Below are 21716 nucleotides of genomic sequence, written 5' to 3' on the forward strand. Positions count from 1 at the left end.
TGACATAGGAATCAGCTGAGGAGCTTTTAAAAAATACTGATGTCTGGGACCCACCCCTGGAGACTTTGGTTTAATTTGTCTGGGATATAGCCTGAACATGGGGAGTTTTAAAAGCTCCCCAGATGATTTTAATGTGTGCACCAAGGTTTAGAACCACTGACTTAGGAATCAGTATATATTTTTGCCTTCCGTCCCCAACTCTCTGGTCTGCCCTGCAGTCTCCAAGGCCTCCACCCTGGTGCAGGCCCATCAACTGCTCACTAGGAGTAGGACCAGCTTCTTGGCTGACTCCTGCCTGGCCTCTTCTAATTTTTAGTTGCTCCGTGGCATGTGGGAGCCTGCCTTCTTTTTTTAAATCCAAACAAATTTAATAAGTACCATATCTAATGACTTTACCAAGATCACCAGATATATGGTTGATATAAAAATTAATTGTATTTCTACATACTAGGACCAATTAGAAAATAAAATTAGAAAAATAATGTTCTTTACAATCATATCAAAAGGATCAAATACCTAGAAACAAATTTAATGAAATAGTTTCAACACCTCTACCCTGAAAGCCATAAAATTTTGCTGAGAGATATTTAAGAGGAACTAAATAAATGAGAGATTTATCATTTCATGTACTGAAATATTCAATATTGCTAGGACTACGATGATCTCAAATTGGTCTACAGATTCAGTTCCAATCAAAATCTCAGTAGATTTTTTTGTGTGTAAAAGTTGACATACTGATTCTAAATATATATGGAAATGCAACGAACCTAGCACAGCCAGACCAATCTTGATGACAAAGTCTGAAGATTTACATTACCAGATTTCAAGACTTAGCAAAAAACTACTAAAAAGTGTTTTATGGCAGGATATAAACTAGACAGACTGAACAGAATAGAGTCCAAAAATAGATGCATACATATATGGGCACTTTAAGACAAAAGCAGTAAATACAGTTCATGAGGGAAATTATGTAGAGAAATTAGATATCTCTATGGAACAATATGAAGCAGCCATATAAACTTTGATGGATAATAACATACTATTTAAAGCTTAAACAAAAAGCAACTCACACTGATTGAGCACCTAGTGTATCAAGGATTGTGCTGGGCACTTTACAGATCACCTCAGTTACTGCCTAGAACAACCCAGACTGATAATTATCATATCCATTTTACAGGTGAAGAAAAACAAACTGCCCTCCTTTCTCAAACTTGACATTCCAGCAAAAATAGGGAACTATTTATGGTTTCCCGTATGTTCCATACTCTCACTCACACACTTCACTCTTACCCCTGTACTTGAGGGCTAGCACCTCTTTGAGGAAACCTTCTTTAGCAGCCCCCACCCAAACTCTAGGATGGGACAGGTCTCCTGGGCTCCTCAGCCCCATTTTCCTTCTGTCACAGCACTGATCCCCCTGTTTTGTCCCTGTCTCCCCCTCTAGACCGTGAGCTCCTTCCTTGATGGTAGGGTCCTCTCTGAGGCCCAAGTTCCTAGCACAGGGTCTGGAGAGTATTAATAACTGTTGAATAAATAAACTCAGATAGGTTATATGACTTGCCTAAGGTCACATAAGTGATAAGTGAAGGAGCAGAGGGTCAAACTCAGGTCTTTCCAACTCCAAAACACCTGCTCTTTACCACTACAGTTGCTTTTGGTTGGCCTGCCTAACCCAACATCTTTCTTTCCCCCTGCCCCCACCACCTTCCCTACCCAAGGACTGAGGAGGAGAAGAAAGACTGGGTCCAGGTAACATCCAAGAAGGCTTTGTGGTAGGGGGCTGGAAGAGTATTAACAGGTCTTCAAGGGGGTGGTGGGCTCTCCCCTAAAATTCACATCTGACCAGAATGGGCCTGGACACCTGCCTTCCAATAAACTTTACCATCCCCATTTTACAGATAAGCAAACTGAGGTCCAGAGGTTAAGCAGAAACTAACCAATTCTTCCTTTAGAAAGCTGGCTCCTCTGAGGTTGTAACCCCAGTGAGTTAAGCCCTGTAAAACCTTAATCCCAGATAGTAATAGCCAGGAAGGCCTTCTGTGGTTTTTCAGCCCCTGATCCCCCTCCCCCACTTCACAAATATAAGAACTGAGACCTGGATTCGGGAAGGGACTTGCCCAAGGTCATACACCTAGCAAGGGGTAGAGCTGGGCCTAGAACCCAACTTTTGACTCCAACCTAGGTTATAGGAAGGTGAGGTAAGGGTGGAAATGGGTGGGTTTTGAGGTGTTCTGACCTCTTATTTCTTACACCTCCTCCCAGGCCATCAACTCTACCCTCCTGAAGCATGAACAGACGCTGGAGACCTTCAAACTGTTGAACTCCACAAACAGGGAAGATGAAGATACACCCCCCAACTCTCCGGTAAGAGTCCCCACCCCCTCCTCCTGCACCGGGACCCCCTCCGGGCCTCCAGGTGCCCACCTTACCTTGTGATGCTCCTCTCCCCTTCCCAGAGGGTAAAGACCAGAGAGGCAGTGCATGACCTCAGAAGCACAGTCTTCTTTTGGTAGGGCCACAGAGAAATCATTGGGCAAACAATGCTCAGAAAGTAGACGTGACTGGTCGTCAGTTGCACAGTGAGGTAGAGCAGAGCCAGGACTCAAAGGCAGGTCTTCTGAATGTATCTGCTGCCTCCCAGTGATGATCCAAGCCTTGGGGCAGGGGCAGGGGCAAGGGCTGGATGGACTGGACTGGGGAGTAGCTGTCTCTGACCTGAGACCTGGCCCTCTCTCCAGAATGTGGATCTTGGGAAGCGGGCACCTACGCCCATCCGGGAAAAGGAAGTCACCATGTGCATGCGCTGCCAGGAGCCCTTCAATTCCATCACCAAACGCAGGCACCACTGCAAGGCCTGCGGGCATGTGAGTGTTGGGAGGCAGGGGCAGAGCTAGGGAGGGGACAGGCTGGCAGCCCAAAGGCCCATTTCTAAATGGGCACTCTCTAAGTGGGGGGAGGCTGTGAGTCTGCTGTGGGAGTTGGTACATTGAAGGGGAAGGCCCGCTGGAATCAGGCTGTTCTTACCCACTTGCCACCCAGGTGGTTTGTGGGAAGTGCTCCGAGTTCCGGGCCCGCCTTGTCTATGACAACAACCGCTCCAACCGTGTGTGCACTGACTGCTACGTGGCCTTGCATGGGGTGCCCGGGAGCAGCCCAGCCTGCAGCCAGCATACACCCCAGCGCCGGAGGTCCATCCTGGAGGTAAGAGCCAAGCCTCCCAACTAACCCACCCACACTGACCACATGGATCCCAGCCACCGACGCAGTGGTGGCTGAGGCCTGGGCACCTCTGAAATCGTAGTACCGTGTGTATCCACTGAACAAGTGACCCAGGCTTGGAGTGAGTAAAATGAGTATGAGTGAATGAAAGAGTAATTTTTATTTAAGTGCTTTATTCTTCACAGTAGCTTACCTATCAATGCTATTCCTATTCCTGTTTTACAAATGAGGAAACTGAGGCCCTGGGAGGTTATTTGCCCATGTTACACAGTGAGTGACAGCTTTCTTATTACAAAGTAGGATATATGCACTGAAGAAAGTTAGACAATATAAACAAAAACAAAAACAACGTATTCCTTTGACCCAGAGATTACCACCATTAATGCTTATGCTTCCTATCTTTCTAGATGCATGCACATACACACACTTTTGCTTTTGTTTTTTAAATTGAGGTATTTATTTTATTTAACGCTTAAAGAAAGCTAATCTGTGCCAGGCACTCTTCTAAGCGCTTTGCATGTATTAATTCATTTAATCCTTACAACAGCCCTATATGCTCTCCTTCCAAGTCAATATATTTCCATCTAGGGCTGGGATTCTGGGACTGACTGCCTTACCCACCCAACCCAACCCCTTAACCACAACGCTAGGTTGCTTCTCGCTGAGTGTAGGGAATGCACGTGATGAAAGATGAAAAAAAAGATGAAGTGTAAATGCATAAATGACTTGAGGAATAAATGGACTGATGGAAGAATGCCTGACTGGCATTTAGGTGCCCCCACTGAGAGCTACACACCCCTCCCACCAACTCTTAGAGGCAGCAGCCATGGCCCAAATCCGGCAGACAAGCCTGGCTTTGAATCTCAACTCTGACTCACTGAGTGACAATGGGCAAATCACTCCCGCCACCTGAGCTTCAGCATCCTCCTCTGAGACATGGAAATAGCAATCCCTATACTGAGGGGGTGTTGAAGCCAAGAGGAGCCAGGCTAGGCCTCCTATCAACATTGATGCCCCCCATGTCTCTGGCCACAGAAACAGGCCTCAGTGGCTGCGGAGAACAGCGTCATCTGCAGCTTCCTGCACTACATGGAGAAGGGCGGGAAAGGCTGGCACAAGGCATGGTTTGTGGTCCCTGAGAACGAACCCTTGGTGCTGTACATCTACGGAGCCCCTCAGGTGTGCATCCTACTCCTTTGGGTCCTTTCAGCCACCTGGCAAAACCAGGCTGCCCTCCTTTCACCTGAGTCCTTCACCTCTCCTTGACCTTGGAGGATAGGGTGAACCTAAGGAGAAATCAGAAGCCCCCACCCTTGTGAGACAAAGACTGGCTAGAGACAAGGAGTGACTGTGGGTCAACTTATGTAGAGAAAAGTCGGTGACTTGTGAGGGGGCTAGCTTCTTGGAGGAAGCTGTAGTGGAGACAAGGCACTGCTTAATCCAATTTGGAGTGGGGAAGATGCAGATGGGGGGCAACAGCCCAAAGGCCAGAAAACATTATATGCTAAAGAGACTAGCCCACCTGGTTTGGGGTGTGGAAGGAAAGAGGTATTTGAACCAGCCTGCATTCTAGCCCCAGTTCAGACATTGTCCTGTTGCTCAGTGAAGTCACGTAAGGTTCTTGAGCAGGGGAAGAAAAAGAGGGGTTTAGCAGATACAAAACCAGTGAGAAGCCCAACCCCTAGGTGACCCCTGGCTTTGTCCCTGTTCCCCAGGATGTGAAAGCCCAGCGCAGCCTGCCCCTCATTGGCTTTGAGGTGGGGCCTCCTGAGGCTGGGGAACGGCCTGACAGACGGCATGTCTTCAAGATCACCCAGAGCCACCTGAGCTGGTACTTCAGCCCTGAGACAGAGGAGCTGCAGCGGCGCTGGATGGCTGTGCTCGGCCGGGCAGGCCGTGGGGACACGTTCTGCCCAGGGCCCACACTGTCTGAGGACAGAGAGATGGAGGAGGCACCAGTGGCAGCTTCAGGAGCCACGGCGGAACCCTCCGAAGCCCCCCAGACCCGAGACAAGACCTAGAGGGTTTGTGGGTAACTGGGGCCCCCTGCCCCACACTCTAGCTGCCCATGTCCAATTGAGGGCCCCAGCCCGCTCTCTCCCAGCTCAGTCAATACTTGAACTCCCATCATGGGCACTTTCAATCCTGAATGCTGGGTCTTGGGTTTTTTAATTCATCTTTTCACAAAACCTGGGCTTTTAAAAAAAATATTCCTACAGTGATGTTAATTTTTTTTAAACCCTGTCCTCCAGGGAGGGTGGGAGCTGTTGCTAGACCTGCCTGAATTAGGCCATTTCCCCCAACCCCTCAATACTCTACAGATCCTGCCTCCACCCAATTCCCCACAAAGCACCAGAGGCAGGAGATCTGGATTCAAGTGCCAGCTCTGCCACTGACCCCATGGTCCTGGCCCACCCCTGCCCCCTCAACCAGTGTCTTCACATGTATGATGCTACATGGGGTGGTGACCTCCTGCCTCTCCCACGGCTTACAGCTTCTACCTGGCCCCAGGCTACCCAGTATTTTATCGTCCAGACCCATGGCAGGGCCACCGGGCAGGACAGGGGAACGGGGGGGGGGGGGAGGACAATGAATACTCTTTGTTTTGTTTTTTAAAGAAAAATACAGTTTATTTCAGGCTTACGGAAACATTCAGAGCGCTGCTGTGCTCCATTCGTCCATCTGTTTGTTTGTCCAAAGTACCAGGCTGCTGGGGTGGGCCCAGAAACTGCTCCCTTGCTGAGCTCTGAAGCTCAGCTCCCAGAAGGCTGATTCCAAGACTACTCACAGGTCAAGCCACAAATTAAACAATAAGGTATTATTTATTGAGGTCTTAAGCCTCATCCCTGGACTTCAATGGGATGACGAGTTTGAAAAGAGGTTGAAGGAGACGGAAAACAAAGCCCAGGTCCCCCGAGCTCACTGCCTAGACAAGGTCTTAGACATCCTGAAGGAACCCAGGGCTAGAAACTGGGCTGCAGGAAGGAAGCGTTCCTGGGAGGTTCCAATTTCTGGGCAGGGGCATAGAGCTGCTCTGTGTGGGGGCGGGGGGAAGCGAGGGAGAGGTACCACAGCTACTTCCATTCACATCATCAACTAACCTCTCTTCCATGAGCAAGCTCATCTCAACATTCCTTACCCAGCGGGAATACTGGTTCTCCTGTTGGTCCTCTCCCTTCACACATCCACCTGCCTACTACCAGCCAGCGTTTAGCTTTTCCTCTAGTCACTCCCATACCCACTCATCCCTCCCTCTTCACGCTGACTGCACCCAAGTGGCACTTTGCTGGGAAACCAGGCCTCATCACTCAGACCACCCCAAGACCAAAGACCCTTGGGCTCTTCTTCCCCTGGAAGGAGCTGGACAGGGGAATGGGAGAGGGTGGAGATGGGGTAACCAGTCCAGAGGTCCATGACCCTCCAAAAAACCCCTACAAACAAGCCCCAAACAACTAGCAAACAAGGACCCAGACTATTTCCAGCCCCACTCATTTCTTTCTCCGGACAATGGTCCAGCCATCCTCCACTATATCCTCTTCCTTAATAGTCTGGGAGTCTGGACCAGGCTGGGGGCAGACCCCATCTGTAGCTGCCCCATCATTCGTAGCTGCGACCTGGAGGAGAAATACAAGAGAGAGCTAAATACAACACCTCCCAACTGTGGCCAGTGGAGACCCAGGCTCTCCCAGCTTTGCCAGGACTGGCTGTGTGACCTTAGGAAAGTTTCCTGCCCTCTCTGGATAATACAACCACCACCACCATCACCACCACCCCCATCACTTCCCTGTGAAACTAGGTGATCTTCCAGAAGATTGAAAATATCTGCATCTCCACACCCAAGAGGCACCCCCTTCACCTCCATCTCCTCCACGCTGTTTGCATCATCATCCTCATCAGTCTCTCTGGCTGTCGTCAGTGCGGTGGCTCTGACCTTGCACTTTCTTTGGGTGATGAGAGAGGCCATCTCCTTCAGAGCAGCCCTATCACCCCTCTCGAAGTGGTGGAACATGGTCTGTAGCTGCTGGCTCACCTACCAAGAAAACATTCAACCAGCTTGGATTTTCTAGAGAACCTACAATACAACCAGCCCGTGTTTGCAGCAAGAGTGGGAAGGGGTCTGGAATTTTCCAGAAGAGAATGGGGCTCTTTCCTCCCCAAGGAGTTCACTAATGAAGCAATCACATATGAAGGGCTCAGTAAGGGTCTGAAGCATTGAAGGAGGGCCTCCTAGCAGGGAAGGCACTAGAACTGGGTTTGAAAGATGGAAGATGTAAAAAGGGAAGGCAATCCCAGCGGGGGCAGTAATGTTAACCAGAGCAGGGGTGGAAATGTACCTGGCCTGATGTGCTCTTGAGATGGGGGTGACGAACAGACCTAGCTGAGAATGACGTATAGAAAGAAATAAAAGAGGCAAGATTTGAAAAGCCTGGGAAGACTAGACTCAGGCAATAGGGAGTCATAGAAAGTTCTTGCACAGGACTCAAGAAAAGAATGGTTACAGCCAAAAGTATTGGTCTAAAACAGACAGCTAGGGAGAAGAAAGGCTGCAGGCAGGGAGAGAGCAGTTGTATCCACGATATGCTCACCTGGGGCAGACTCCCATCCTCCACAACCGTATCAAACTCGTTTGTCATTAGCTCCCCGAGGAAGTCCTCCACCTCATCTAGCTCCAAGTCAGCTGAGTAGGAAAGGATAGGGTCCTCTCATCAAAGACCAGCCAACTTTATCACCCCTGCCCACTACTCTTCAATACCTACTTAGTGGATCCACATCTGGTTGGTGGGTAAAGGTTCAGTGAGCCTTTTATTTGCTAAAGTGCTCTACTTTCCAGGTTTTAACATGATTTTTAAAAAGAAAAAAACCAAACACTAAATAAAATACCTACTTTCCAATCTCCTGCATTCTACTAAGCCCTCTATTCCTGCAGCATTCCATCCACACTCGACCTCTTTCATCTGGCCTATTTTAACCGGCCTCCTCTCTGTGTGACCTTGAGCATGTGACTTAACTCACCTCCAAGCCTCAGTTTTCTCATCTGCAAAGTGATGTTAATAGTAACCTCCTTGAAGGTCTGTTATGAGAAGTCACCCAAACAATGCCTAGCATAGGGGAGACCCATAATCCATGTTCACTTCCATCACTCAAGGGCTGAAGTTTTTGAAATGTAGACTCTTTCCAACTGTGGTTCCACCGACACAGGAGGCCACAGACCAATGGCACAGGTAAGAAGAAATGGATATAAGTACTTGCCACGATGAAATCATCACAGCCTTGACCTAATATCCTATTGTGTTACTTTGGCTAAGACTCTTGGCTTCACTTACCTTATAGGCCCATGCTCTACTTTTTCTGAATTAGAGAGTAACTCAAGAAAGTCTTCCACAAAGCTCCTTGCTCTCTTCCCTCTGGGAGAGCTCATTCACCCCCTTGGCTTTCCCTAACACTCTAATATCCCCCAAATCTGTCTCCAACCCAGACTACTCTCCACCTGTTTCACAGGTGCCTCAGACCCTCCATATCCAAAGCCAGATTCATCACCTTACCCTGCAAACCTACTTCTCATTCCCCAGCGTTCTTCTATTCCATGAAAGGCACCTAAGCCACCCAGCGACTCAAACCTGAAACCTGTCTCCCTTCCCCTCCCCCTCTACAGCCAAACAATTTCCTTAGGACCACCCCTTCTTTTCCATGACTATTGCCACTGCCCTAGTTCAGGCCTCATCATTTTCTAGACAGAAACAGCTTTCTCATCAGTCTTTCCCTCTCCAGTCCATGCTCCACACTGACTACTTTCTAGCCAGAAAACCCCATCGTTTTAGATCCTGCTCATGAATTTTTCATCACCTACTGCAGTGTTTCATGTTCTGCTTCTGAGAAATAACTGTCCTGCTGGGTTTTAAGGGAAGCTATTCATAGAAAACTAATGGGAACCAAAGGTAAACAGGTTTCTTTTTGGTGATTAACCTTATCCAGGCCTCTAATATGTTAATGATTACTGTGACTCTTAAGTAAGAACTGAAAAAAAGAGCTTTTCTTATATAATTTGACTGGAGCAGCTTTTTCTTCGCTGAACATCTAACAGAACTAGTCTTCCAAAGCATGTATTTTGGCAAACACTAGCTTAAAGGACAAAAATCAAAGGCCTTCCATGTCTCACCCCTTTCCAGGGTCCCCTCCAACCCCCATTCTCCACCACTCCTCCCTTCCACACACCCACAAGCACACACACACCGTTACTCTAACACTGAGCTCCCCGCCACTTTCCAAATATAACGCATAATCTCCTCATACCACAGGACTTATTTTTGAGTGCTGCTCTCTGCCTCCCCCAGCTAGTTAACTCCTTCTCATCCCTTAAGATTCAGCCCAATCACCACCACCCCCTAACGATCTCCAAAAGACGCCTCCTTCCCAGTCTCACATTACCCAAGCACCGAGCTCCTCTTTATTAGAACACCTATCACCCTATGTGTAAACGCCTATTTACTTATCTGGATCCCTCACTAGATGGTAAACTTCCTTGAGAAAAAAGACACTGCCTAATGTCATCTCCAAGACTAAAAAACTATATGAAAAATTTTGTAAAAATCATATTTCGCAAAAGACTCCCTGCAGGGCCCCTTATTCTTATACGACCCTCAAGACACACCAAAGATGTAGATCTCTGCTGTCCAAATAGTCAAATGTGGTTACTGAGCACTTAAAGTGTGGCTAGGCCAAAAAAATGAGATGTGCTAAAACTGAAAAACACCCACCAGAGTTTGAAAACGTAATGCTAAAAAAAAATGTAAAACATCTCATTAATAGTGTTTTATACTGACTACATGTTGAAGTATTTTGGATATGTTGAGTTGAATAATATTAATTTCATCTGCTTTTTACTTTATTAAAGTGGCTGCTGAAAAATTTTAAATTACGTGATGCGACTAGCATTGTATTTCTATTGGACTGCGCTGGTGGATACTTTTATATCCATTTTACAAATTATGAAACTGAGTCTCAGGGGAGTAAACCGACTTGTCCAGCCTGATATCCTGAGTCAATGGCACGGCCCGTAAGGCATTCGAACTCAGGATTCTAACTCCAAAGCCTGCATTCATTCCACCTCGCCCTCAGGTACCAACCGACAATTGCGCAAGAAGAAGTGCGGACTCACTAGGATCGGCCTCCTCCTTCCCATGCCCCCACAGAGACACATCCTAGCGCCTCACATTCACTCACCATTGCGGAAGAAGTACTCCTCCACTGCACCCCCCAGCCACTCAGCCTTCTCCTGGCTGTGCACACCCCCGAAGCCGTTCTCCACAGCGATCTGCGAACACAGGCCCAAGCCCACCACGTCAGCCCGGGAACCGGCCTAAGGGGCGCAGGAGGCCGCTGCTTACACCGCCCAACCAAGCCTCGGGCGGCTCGCCGGGCCAACTCCTGTTCTGCCCCGGTCTTTAACCTTTGTCCCAGCCGCGGCCCCCCTCACCTGCAAAGCGGGCCAGGCCTCCAGCGCCGCGCGGACAGCAACCCCGAAGAGCGCTCGCGAATCTTCAGCAGCGCCCGCCATCATCCGGCCGCGGAGCACGTGACATCCAGGCGGGCCAATACCTGCGCAGCACCGCCCAGGCAGAAGGAGTCGGAAGCCGAGCCTGAGAACGCAGATTCGCCTTTCCGCAGACCTGGCAGCAAGACTAGAGCAATAGAAAAGTCTGTCGAGCAATCGATGACACCACCGCCGTCACTCACATGTAATAATTAAATCTAAGGAAGCCAGGAGGGGAGGGCGGCTGAGGCCATGAGTTCCGGACCCATGGGTACTGCGCGGAAAAGATGTGGGGAACTTATTAAAGATGCACATTTCGGGCCCTAGGACAGAAGAAGCAACCTCACGTAGCATTGCCTAAAAATCTGCATTTAATAATGCATCCTAACATCTATAGAACACTCCACCCAATAACAGCAGAATACACATTTTTCTGAAGTGCACGTGGAGCATTTTCCAGGACAGACCATATGTTAAGTCTAAAGCAGGCCTCAATAGATTTAAAAGGATTGAAATCGTACAAAGTACGTTCTCTGACCACAATGGAATGAAATTAGAAGTCAATAACGGAAAGACATTTGTGAAATTCACAAATATGTGGATATTAACACACTTCTAAATAACAAATGGGTCAAAGAAAAAAATCACAAGAGAAATAAGAAAACATCTTGAAATGACTTGAAAGCTAAAGCACAGAACACCAAAATTTATGAGTTGCAGCCAAAGCAATGCTTAAATGGAATTTTATAGTTGTAAACGTCCCTATTAAAAAAGAAGAAAGATCTCAAATGAATAACCTGACCTTCCACCTTAGGAAACTAGAAAAAGAAGAACAGAGTAATCCTAAAGCAAGCAGAAGGAAGGAAATAATAAAAATTGGAGAGGAAATAAATGTAACAGAAAATAGAAAAACAACAGAGAAAATCAGTAAAACCAAAAATCAGTCTTTTTAAGAAAGATCAACAAAATTGACAAACTTTTTGCTAGATTAACTAAGTAAAAAATAGAGAAGATTCAAATTACTGAAATCAGGAATGAAAGAGGTGACATCACTACCAACTAGTCAAAAAAGCCCATATATTGCATGGTATCATTTATATGAAATGTACAGAACAAGTAAATCTATGGAGACAGAAAATAGGTTAATGGTTGCCTAATGATAGAGGAAGGGGGAAAATGTGGCCTGACTCCTAATGAGTATAGGGTTTCTTTTAGGGGCAATGAAAATGTTCTAAAATTAGATGTGGTGACATCTGCTGTTAGGGCCTGAGTTGTGTCCTGCCCCCAACCCCCATTCATACGTTGAAACCCTACCCCCCAGAATGTGGTTGTATTTGGAGGCAGAGCCTTTAAAGAGGTAATTAAGGTAAAATGAGGCCATGTGGGTGCACCCTAGTCCAATATGATTGGTGTCCCTATAAGAAGAGGAGATTACAGCCCAGTGGTTAGGACTCCGTGCTTCCACTGCAGAGGACACAGGGGGTTCAATCCCTGGTCAGGGAACTAAGATCCCACAAGACGCATGGCATGGCCAAAAAAAAAGAGGAGAGTAGGACAGAGAAACCAGACGCATCCACAGAGAGATGACCATGTGAACACACATCTGCAAGACGAGGAAAAAGGCCTCAGAAGAAACCAAACCTGCCAACACCTTGATCTCAAACTTCTAGCTTCTAGAGCTTTGAGAAAATAAAGTTCTGTTGTTAAAGCCACCAGTCTGTAGTATTTAGTTATGACAGCCCTAGCAAACTAATATAGTTGCACAACTCTGAAAATATACTAAAAACCATTTAATTGTACATTTTAAATGGGTGAAGTTTATGGTATATAAATAATATCTCAATAAAGCTGTTTTTAGAAAAGTATTATAGGTGATTCCCTCTCACAGCAAAGGTTGCAAACTTTGGACAAGTCCATGTTAACAAACAGTACTGATACTTCTGTGTCTGGCCCTGTGCTTAGTGCTGCTGGGTCATGGGGTTTGGTCAGATGCTCAAGGAGCTTACAGTCTGGCATGCAAGATTTTCCAAGGACCATAGAATATGATCAGTGCTCAGGGTGAATGCAGATTTTTGAAAGCCCTGAGGCAGCTAGAATTTTGCAAGCTGTTTTTAAGAAAAACAGTACAAACTTAGGAATGAAAGTGAGTATTGCTTTAGATTATAAAAGAAATTTTAAAATTTACAAATTCCAATTTAAAAAAAACTGACAAATGCCACAAACATCCTCAAAAATAGAGAAATAAAATATTTTTATTAATTGCCTGACTAATCTCTCTACTAATTTTTCCTTTTTTTTTTTTTTGGCTGCAAACACTTTGATGTCCTCCTGTAAGTAAATGACAATTATTTTATAATAACATTTTCAAGAGAGAATAAAAAGAATTCAATTGAATTCAATTCCATTCGGTTGATCAAAATATTTTGTTATTGGTAGTTTAGAAAAATTTCAACTTCACAGCTTGTTATTAGTAACACAAAATTTAAGACTGTTGTTAAATTTGGGAAAATTTCTATTTAGTTTCTTTTACATGTGAGCTGTAAAATTTCATGATATTTTGACTGTTCTTGTGCAGTGACAAATCTTAAGTACTTCTCAAATTGACAGTGCTCAACAACCAGGGACTTGGAAATGGTCTGTGTAAGTGTGAGGTGCGGAAGCTTAAACTTTATTAGTTCTATGATAAATCCATCTCTGTGCAATGCTAGAGGAAAAAGGACCACAGGAGCCCATGGGAGTCCAGCATAGGGTGTTCCTGATCCAGCCTTGGGGATTATGGCAAGCCTCTGAGAGATAATGCCTCAGACTTAAAGTTTGAAAGGAATTTTGCCAGGTGATGGGGAGTTTGTGTAGATGAGGGTGAGGGTGTGTTTCTAAAGAAAGAAAGAGCCTTTCACGCTGAGGAAACAATCTATACAAAGAAACAGAAGCAGGGAACAACATGGTGTGTGATGATAATCATGAGCATTCCCAGACTGATAATCTCAGGAGGCATAAACTCCTACGGGGCTCTAGAGACTCATTCCTGCAGACTCAGCAATTTAAATTGAGTTCAAAGAAACCCAGACGAAGAAACTGAGATTAAGCATTTGCACGTGAGTTCCCAGAGCCTCAAAGTTACGTACGTGGAGAGAGTAGGTAAGATTCCGGTTACCAGTTGCAGTGTGTGTGTCTTGAGTTTTCCCACACCACCAAGCGATTCTTCAATATCAGCTGGGTGTCCTACAATTCAACTCAGTTCTGATACTATCTACCTGGAGATAGTGTCAGATTCCACAGGTTAAGGGCTCAGTCACACAAGACTGCCCCCACCACAGACGCCAATCACCAAGTCCAGGTTGTCACCTGTGCTTCTGACCCACAGGCCCACTGGTCAGAGTTCCAACGCCCCCCCTCTCACTAGAGTGGGTCACAGAGCTCAAAGAAACATTTTACTTACTAGATTATCAGTTTATTATAAAAGGATATAACTCAGGAACAGCCAGATGGAAGAGATTCATAGGACAAGCTATGTGGGAAGGGTCAAGGAGCTTCCAAGCTCTCTGAGCATGCCACTCTCCTGGCACCTCTGCGTGTTCATCAACTCTGAAGCTCTCAGAACCTGTTCTTTTGGGGTTTTATGGAGGCTTCGGTACAGAGGCAGGATTGATTAGATTATTGGTCATTGGTGATTGAACTCAAACTCCAGCACCTCTCCCCTCCTAGAGGTGGAGGGGAGGGACTGAAAGTGTCAACCCTCTAATCCTGTGGTTGGTGCCACAGACAACCAGCCCCCATCCTTAGTTACCTAGGGGCTTTCCAAACGTCTCTTCATTAATGTAACAAAAGACACTTTTTATCACTCTCAGAGGAAATTCCAAAGGTTGTAGGAGCTCTGTGTCAGGAACGGGTTGAAGACCCAATTTGTATTTCTTATTATAAATCACAATATCACAGTAGACCTGCTGGAAATTCCCACACAGGGAGCCCAATTCTGGGCTCCAACAATCCAAGGCCGCTGAATGAACCCTGAGATTTCATCTTGAGACTGAAGTGCAAAGCTGAGTGTACTAAGATTTCACCTTTTCTGTGCCTTGAACCCATCTAGCAGTCTGGTGAAGACAATATACCTCTTGCCAGAATAATGTTTTTAAGTGCATAAACTAAAATATAGAATTACAAAGGAAACCAATTATATTAAAATAGCAAAATAATATAAAAATTAATTGTAATATACATTTTTTTTTGGCCATGCCGTGCGTCTTGTGGGATCCTAGTTCCCCAACTAGGGATCAAACCCAGGACCTGGCATTGAAAGCACTGAGTCCTAACCACTGGACTGTCAGGGAATTCCCAGTATACATATTTCTTTATTAATGCATTAAATACCATGATCTACTAATGAAACAGGAGGGAAGAGGGAAGGGCACAACCTTTAAAAGAATGACAGCAGTTGAGGACATAACATAAACTGGTTATAACCAATTAGGTCCAAGATGGCAGAATATTCGACTTCCAGTAGACCTTGAGCCTCATTATACACTCATTGTAATACAGTGCCATGACAGTTCTGAGGCCAACCATAAAAGGCCAAAAAGTGGGTGGTGGCCCAATTCCTGGAAATCTGTGCCCCCTTCCCCCCAAAATAGTTAGAATAATCCTCCTGCTCATTAGCCTATGAAATTACCCAGCCCATAAGAACTAACCACGCAGGGGACTTCCCCGGTGGTCCAGTGGGTAAGATTCTGTGCTCCCAGTGCAGGGGGCCTGGGTTTGATCCCTGGTCAGGGAACTAGATCCCGCACGCATGCTGCAACTAAGAGCCCGCATTCTGCAGCAAAGATCCCACGTGCCGCAACTAAGACCTGGGGCAGCCAAAATAAAATAAATAAATCAATAAATAGATAAATATTAAAAGAAAAAACAACTAACCACTCCATATTTCAGGGCCTCTCGCCTTCTGAGATGGCCTACACTCTGTCTGTGGAGTGTGGTTCTCCCAAGGCTATTCCCCCTTTTGAGACAGACTGCATTCTGTCTATGGAATGTGTACCTCTCTAAATAAATCTACTTCTTACCTATCACTTTGTCTCTCACTGAATTCTTTCTGCAATGAGACATAAAGAACCTGAGCTTCAATAAGTCCTGAGACCAGGTGTGTGATCTCAATTAAAAAACTAGGGGCTGGGGCTTCCCTGGTGGCGCAGTGGTTGAGAGTCTGCCTGCCAATGCAAGGAATGCGGGTTCGAGCCCTGGCCTGGGAAGATCCCACATGCCGCGGAGCAACTCGGCCCGTGAGCCACAATTACTGAGCCTGCGCGTCTGTAGCCTGTGCTCGGCAATGAGAGGCCGCGATAGTGAGAGGCCCGCGCACCGCGATGAAGAGTGGACCCCGCACCCGATGAAGAGTGGCCCCCGCTTGCCACAACTAGAGAAGGCCCTCGCACAGAAATGAAGACCCAACAAAGCCATACATACATACATACATACATAAATTAAAAGAATGTAAGCAGACAAGAATAGCATTAAAAAAATAAATAAATAAATAAATAAATTTTTTAAAAAAACTAGGGGCTTCCCTGGTGGCACAGTGGTTGAGAATCTGCCTGCCGGTGCAGGGGACACGGGTTCGGGCCCTGGTCTGGGAGGAAACCACATGCCGTGGAGCACCTGGGCCCGTGAGCCACAACTGCTGAGCCTGAGCGTCTGGAGCCTCTGCTCTGCAACGGGAGAGGCCGCGATGGTGAGAGGCCCGCGCACCGCGATGAGGAGTGGCCCCCACTCGCCGCAACTGGAGAAAGCCCTCACACAGAAACGAAGACCCAACACAGCCAAGAATAAAAATAAAAATAATAATAATAATAAATAAATAATAAATTAAAAAATTTAAAACAAAACCAAAAACATAAAATCTGGAAAAAAGTTGAACACCTATATACCCACTGCAGACTTTACAATTAGTATTTTAAAAAAAAACAAAAAAACTGTAGGTTTTGTCTGGGTTCGAGTCCTGGCACGAGGGTTCAAGTCCCAACCTGAGTTGCACAGTTTCACTAACAGGTTAAATGACTACTGTGATTTCAAATTAATGATGAATGTAAACAATACTTTAAGAGATCTGCTATGAGAAATATCTGTGTATTGGTGACAAAGTCATATGTACTGCTAATACTACTGTGGTTGGTTGCCTACTTTCATTATTGAAAGAAATGTCAAGTTTCAGTGGAGGTTGGTGAAAATAAGATGTATTTTTCTAGCATCCAAATACACAGACACTCCAAATTCTATGCATGACACTTAATAAACCCATGAATCCCAGGTTAAATACTCCTAGACCCTACTCTAGAGGGAACATTTCAGGCTAGCTTAGGCCTTCAGATGAAGATGATCAGATTGATGTGTCGAAGACTGAACTCCCAAAACCTAAACCAAAATTCAATCCCCAGCATGAGACCTCAGGCAGAGCTCCAAGATTGAAATGCAGGTTGAACTGCCAAACTGAACTGCTAGGGTGTAAATGCAGAGGGTGCTTCCAGATGAAACTTTTCAGACTAGGACCCCTCTTAGGATTGCAAGACAGAGCCCACCAGACAGAAATCCCCATGTAAGGTCATCACATTGAGATACCCTAGGCATGACTCCTCAGGCTAAAATACCCCAGACTGAGCCCCCAGTATCTGAGCCTCCCGAAGTTGGCCAGACCCGCCACCCAGACGGAGCCTTGAGCCTAGCACTCACTTGGTGAGAGACTCAGTCATATCTTAGACCAAAAATCAGGCTCCCATATTGAATTCTCAGATGTCTCAAGAGTGAACCGTCAACATTTAAACCCTCAAAGTCAGGTTCCCCATAATGAACCTCTAGGCAGAGCCACAGGACTAAGACCTCAAGCTTAACTCCTTGAAGGAGAATGGGGGTGGCATCTTGGAAGTGAGACCAAACTGAGTTCCCAGAAGGACCCCTCACACACTGAGGCCACAGATATGCCCCCACTGAAAATACAGACTGAGCCCACGTTCTGAAACAGATTCCCTCAGACTGAAAACCTAATGTCTGAGGTCCCAAATAACACACCCAGAATGAGCCCTAGAGGGAATCCCCAGAGGGAACAACCAGTATGCATCCCATGGTAGCCATGAGAATGCATCTCATAGACTTTAAACTTCAGGATGCATAATTGATCAAGAGCCCCAGCTGCTGTGTTCTGAATTCCCCTCATTTGTGCAGAGACCATACTTCCCACGAGCTACTCCCAGCCAATGACTGAGTGTGGCAGGGATACTTGGGTGACTTTGGTTCAAGGAATCCCACACAGTCTTGCCAAACCTCCCTTGCACTGCACAGCAGTCTAGGACACTTTCACTCAACCTTCCCTCTTTCTCTCCTTAGTCTGGGTCAGATTGCATTATGTTCCAATGGCTCTCCCAGCCTTCCATGGCACCCACCCCATTTTCTCTCATTGGCATTTCCCCTGATAAAATTGTTGCTCACTTTTGTGACACTAATCCCATCTTAGTGTCTGCTTCTCAGAACTAACACAAGCTCCCAGGCATGAGACTGTGAGGTTAATTGCTCCAGACTGAGCTGCCAATGTCTGAGACCCACAACTCCCATTTTCAGAATAAGTCTACAGATTGAGATCAGAAGCCAGCATGCTCCCAGATGAGCTTCCAAGGTCTCAGCCTCAAACTAATAACCCACTCTGAGTCCTCAGGTTTGTATGGAAGAGGGAGCAACCCAGGTGGACCCCAAAGGCTGCCAGATGGAACTCCCACTCTGAAAACTTTAGGCTTATGTTCACAGAATTAGCTGCCAAGACTGAGCGCCCAGTCTAAGTGCCCCAGAATGAGCTCCTCTTAACTGAACCCCCGAGAAAGCTCCCACACAGCCCCCAGACTGCGCTACCAATGTCTGAGCTTTCAAGACATATGCCAAAAAATGAATCCTCAGACAAGTGACCAGAGAGGGGGTCCTAACAATCCAGACTGAGGACCCTACCCTGAATCTGAAAAGTGATGACTGAAGGCTAATCCCCAAAACTGAGCTGGTTTCCTTAGCTTGAACCTCCAACCTCTGGGCCCACAAAACAAACCCAAAGCCCAGAATGAAGCATCAGACTGGTGATACAGAAGCTCAGACAGACCCTGGACTGAGTTCCCAGGTAGAACCCCAAGAATCAGACTCCTAGACTGAACTCTTTTTTTTCTTTTTTCTTTTTCTTTTGTCCTCACAGCGCGGCATGCAAGATCTTAGTTCCCCAACCAGGGATCAAACCCGCGCCCACTGCAGTGGAAGTATGGAATCTTAACCACTGGACCACCAGGGAAGACCCTGAACTCTCATATTGAAATACTAGAATGACCCCCAGTCTGAGCACCCCCAGACTAAGCCCCTTATAAAATGAAAACCAAGAATGGGATTCTATAGACTGAATCTACCATATTGTCTACAGACTCAGAAATTAAACTGAAGCCTTTAGAGTAAGTTTCTAGACTAAGGTCCCCCAACTGTGATCATGAAACTGATTCCCCAGAATGAACTTCCAGTCTCTTAGACTCTAAATTCATACCCCCAGAATTAGTACCCAAAACTGTATCCACAGAACCAGGGGCTCAGACTGAGAAACCCAGGTTGAGACACCTGTGTAGCAAGACTGCTAGCTTAACACTCCAATTTACATTCTCCCTTTCCTCCTTTGGAACAGAATCCATGTTTTTAGCTGAGTGGGCAAAAGTCCAGCTAAAAGACTACATTTCCTAGTCTTCCTTGCAACTGGGTACAGCCATGTGATACACGCTTTGGCCAATGAGATTTAAATGGAATAGAGGGGCAGTTCCTTGGGACTGTTTTTACCTGAGAGAAATAAAGGCTTTTATCTTGTTCAAGCCATCCTTATATGGTGGTTTTCTGTTGCTTGCAATCACATCTTTGATGAGATGCTGAGCCCTCCCGGGCGGGGGTGGGAGGGTGATGTCTGAGCCACAGTGAGTCAGCACTCTAAACCCAAATCCTCATGCTGAGCACCCAACAGTGAATGATCCAGATAGAGCTCCTGAGTGACCAGTACCGTGAGACTGATCCCTGATACTAAGTTAGTAGTGCCTGAGCCCCTAGACAGCAACCATAAGGTAGGTGACCAAACAGTTTCTAGGTCAAACCCCCAAAATGATGTCCCCAGAACAAATACCCTGCCTGAGCTCCCTGAAGAAGTTCCCCAGGTTGTGTACAAGAGATTTAGTTTGCAGAATGAAGTTTCAGATCCCCATACTGAGGCCACACTGAGCCCCCCACCAAAATGAATCTCAGAGTACATCAGAGTAACATCAGAATAAACTGCTAGATGGAGCACCAGTCTCTCACATCCAGAGTGAGCCCCTTGACTGTGCCTGGTAGCCAGAGTACCCCAGTTGATGCATACAAATTGAGTTCTCCAGAGTATAATTCCCAGATAGAGCTCCCCGAAACTGATCTGCCAAACTGAGGTCCCAACTTTGAGTCCCTCTGGCTAAGACTTCAGATTGACTTATTTGCAATGATAGCCCTAGGTGGCCCACTCGGGTTGTTCAGATTGAACCCAAATATAGGTGTGCAGAGTGACTGCCTGGACTAGACCCCTGAACTGATTTTTTCAGATTGAAATCTTCAGACGAAACCCCTATACTGAAACTGAGATAACCAGTGACAATATTGAAACTTATCTGAGCCCTATGTTCCTGGAAAGCAGCATGGTCCAAAAATTCTCGCTCTCTTTTGTGCTCTGAGAAAGGGCAAAGGACTTCCCTGCTCCCGTGTAGTCCAAGATAAGGCTCAGCTCCACCTTTCTTCAGTGACTCAGATAAGACCTGTCTCTCTCATTCCTCATCACTTCATAAGGCTCCCAGACCATCTACCCTTGTCTACTTACCTCCATAGAATCCCAGTCTCCCTTCATATTCTTTGAGACATTTCTCCATAGTGTACAGTTTCTCTATTGTACTATCCTGAATAAAATCATCTCCTTAATTATCCAGTGCATTTTGTCCTTCACACCAATCTCAGTCCCCACATTGAGGTACTCAGATCCTCAGAGAAACTGCCTCACTCATTCATTCATTCATTAACCAAATATTGATTGAGTGCTGAATGTGTGCCAGGCACTGCACTAAGCACTGGGGAGCTAACGTGACAGACAAAGGTTCTGCTTTCACAGGGCTTACAATGTGAATGAGGATAACAGGGGAGGGAGGAAGAGTTTTTAATAGGATGGTCATGGAAAGCACCTCTGTGGATATAACATTTAAGCTGTGCTCTTTTTTTTTTTTAAACATGTTTTTTGGTTTTTTTTAAATTTTATTTTATGGCTGTGTTGGGTCTTCATTTGTGTGCGAGGGCTTTCCCTAGTTGCGGCAAGTGGGGGCCACTCTTCATCGCGGTGCGCGGGCCTCTTACTATCGCGGCCTCTCTTGTTGCGGAGCACAGGCTCCAGACGCGCAGGCTCAGTAATTGTGGCTCACGGGCGTAGTCGCTCCGTGGCATGTGGGATCCTCCCAGACCAGGGCTCGAACCCGTGTCCCCCGCATCAGCGGGCAGATTCCCAACCACTGCACCACCAGGGAAGCCCCTTAAGCTGTGCTCTTAAGGAGGAGATGGAGGACAAGGAAAATGGTTCCAAGAAAAGGAACAACAGGCATAAAGGCCAGGGAAACAGAACTTAGTATGAGATGGAAAGAGCTACAGGAGATGAGGTGGGTGACACCGGCAAGGGCCTTGTTAGTCATGGCAAGAAGTTTGAATTTTATTTGAAATGCAGTGGAAAATGTTCTATGCAGGGTGATAAAATGATGTGATTTACTTTTTTTGAAAGACGACTCTACCTACTTGTGTGGAGAAGGAATTATAAAGGGGCAAAAGTGGAAGCAGAGAGACGATTGGGAAATATATAATGGGAAATATATAATTGGGAATTATAATAATTCAGACAAGACACAATGGTGGTTTGGTGTAGGTT

The 21716-nt window shown here is 46.2% G+C and overlaps 2 protein-coding genes across 2 annotated transcripts in view; one reads left to right on the forward strand and one right to left on the reverse strand.

Annotated features, from left to right (window-relative positions):
• FGD1 (FYVE, RhoGEF and PH domain containing 1) overlaps window positions 1-5780 on the forward strand; it is a 35592-nt gene extending 29812 nt beyond the window's left edge. Inside the window, exons 13-18 of the mRNA XM_057538298.1 lie at window positions 1719-1749; window positions 2263-2364; window positions 2739-2864; window positions 3040-3201; window positions 4255-4398; window positions 4935-5780. Coding sequence (XP_057394281.1) covers window positions 1719-1749; window positions 2263-2364; window positions 2739-2864; window positions 3040-3201; window positions 4255-4398; window positions 4935-5240 — 871 coding nt within the window. The 3' untranslated portion in view covers window positions 5241-5780. The remainder of the gene's footprint in view (window positions 1-1718; window positions 1750-2262; window positions 2365-2738; window positions 2865-3039; window positions 3202-4254; window positions 4399-4934) is intronic.
• Window positions 5781-5818: 38 nt separating this feature from the next.
• On the reverse strand, window positions 5819-10798 carry TSR2 (TSR2 ribosome maturation factor). The gene is made up of 5 exons (XM_007186188.3): window positions 10694-10798; window positions 10441-10531; window positions 7806-7897; window positions 7076-7249; window positions 5819-6833 (listed from the first exon to the last, which is right to left on the reverse strand). The coding sequence occupies exons 1-5, from the start codon at window positions 10775-10777 to the stop codon at window positions 6708-6710; spliced, it is 567 nt and encodes a 188-aa protein (XP_007186250.2). The 5' UTR covers window positions 10778-10798; the 3' UTR covers window positions 5819-6707.
• Between the last annotated feature and the right edge of the window lie 10918 nt (window positions 10799-21716).

Source organism: Balaenoptera acutorostrata, chromosome X (assembly GCF_949987535.1).
Source record: "Balaenoptera acutorostrata chromosome X, mBalAcu1.1, whole genome shotgun sequence".
Taxonomy (NCBI): Eukaryota; Metazoa; Chordata; class Mammalia; order Artiodactyla; family Balaenopteridae; genus Balaenoptera; species Balaenoptera acutorostrata.

Coding starts and splice junctions, on each gene's coding strand:
- TSR2 (XM_007186188.3), bottom strand. CDS start 10,777: ATGATGGCGGGCGCTGCTGAAGATTCGCGAGCGCTCTTCGGGGTTGCT. Junction 10,532..10,693: donor AGGCCTGGCCCGCTTTGCAG/GTGAGGGGGGCC, acceptor CTGTGTTCGCAG/ATCGCTGTGGAGAACGGCTT. Junction 7,898..10,440: donor GGAGTACTTCTTCCGCAATG/GTGAGTGAATGT, acceptor TTTCCTACTCAG/CTGACTTGGAGCTAGATGAG.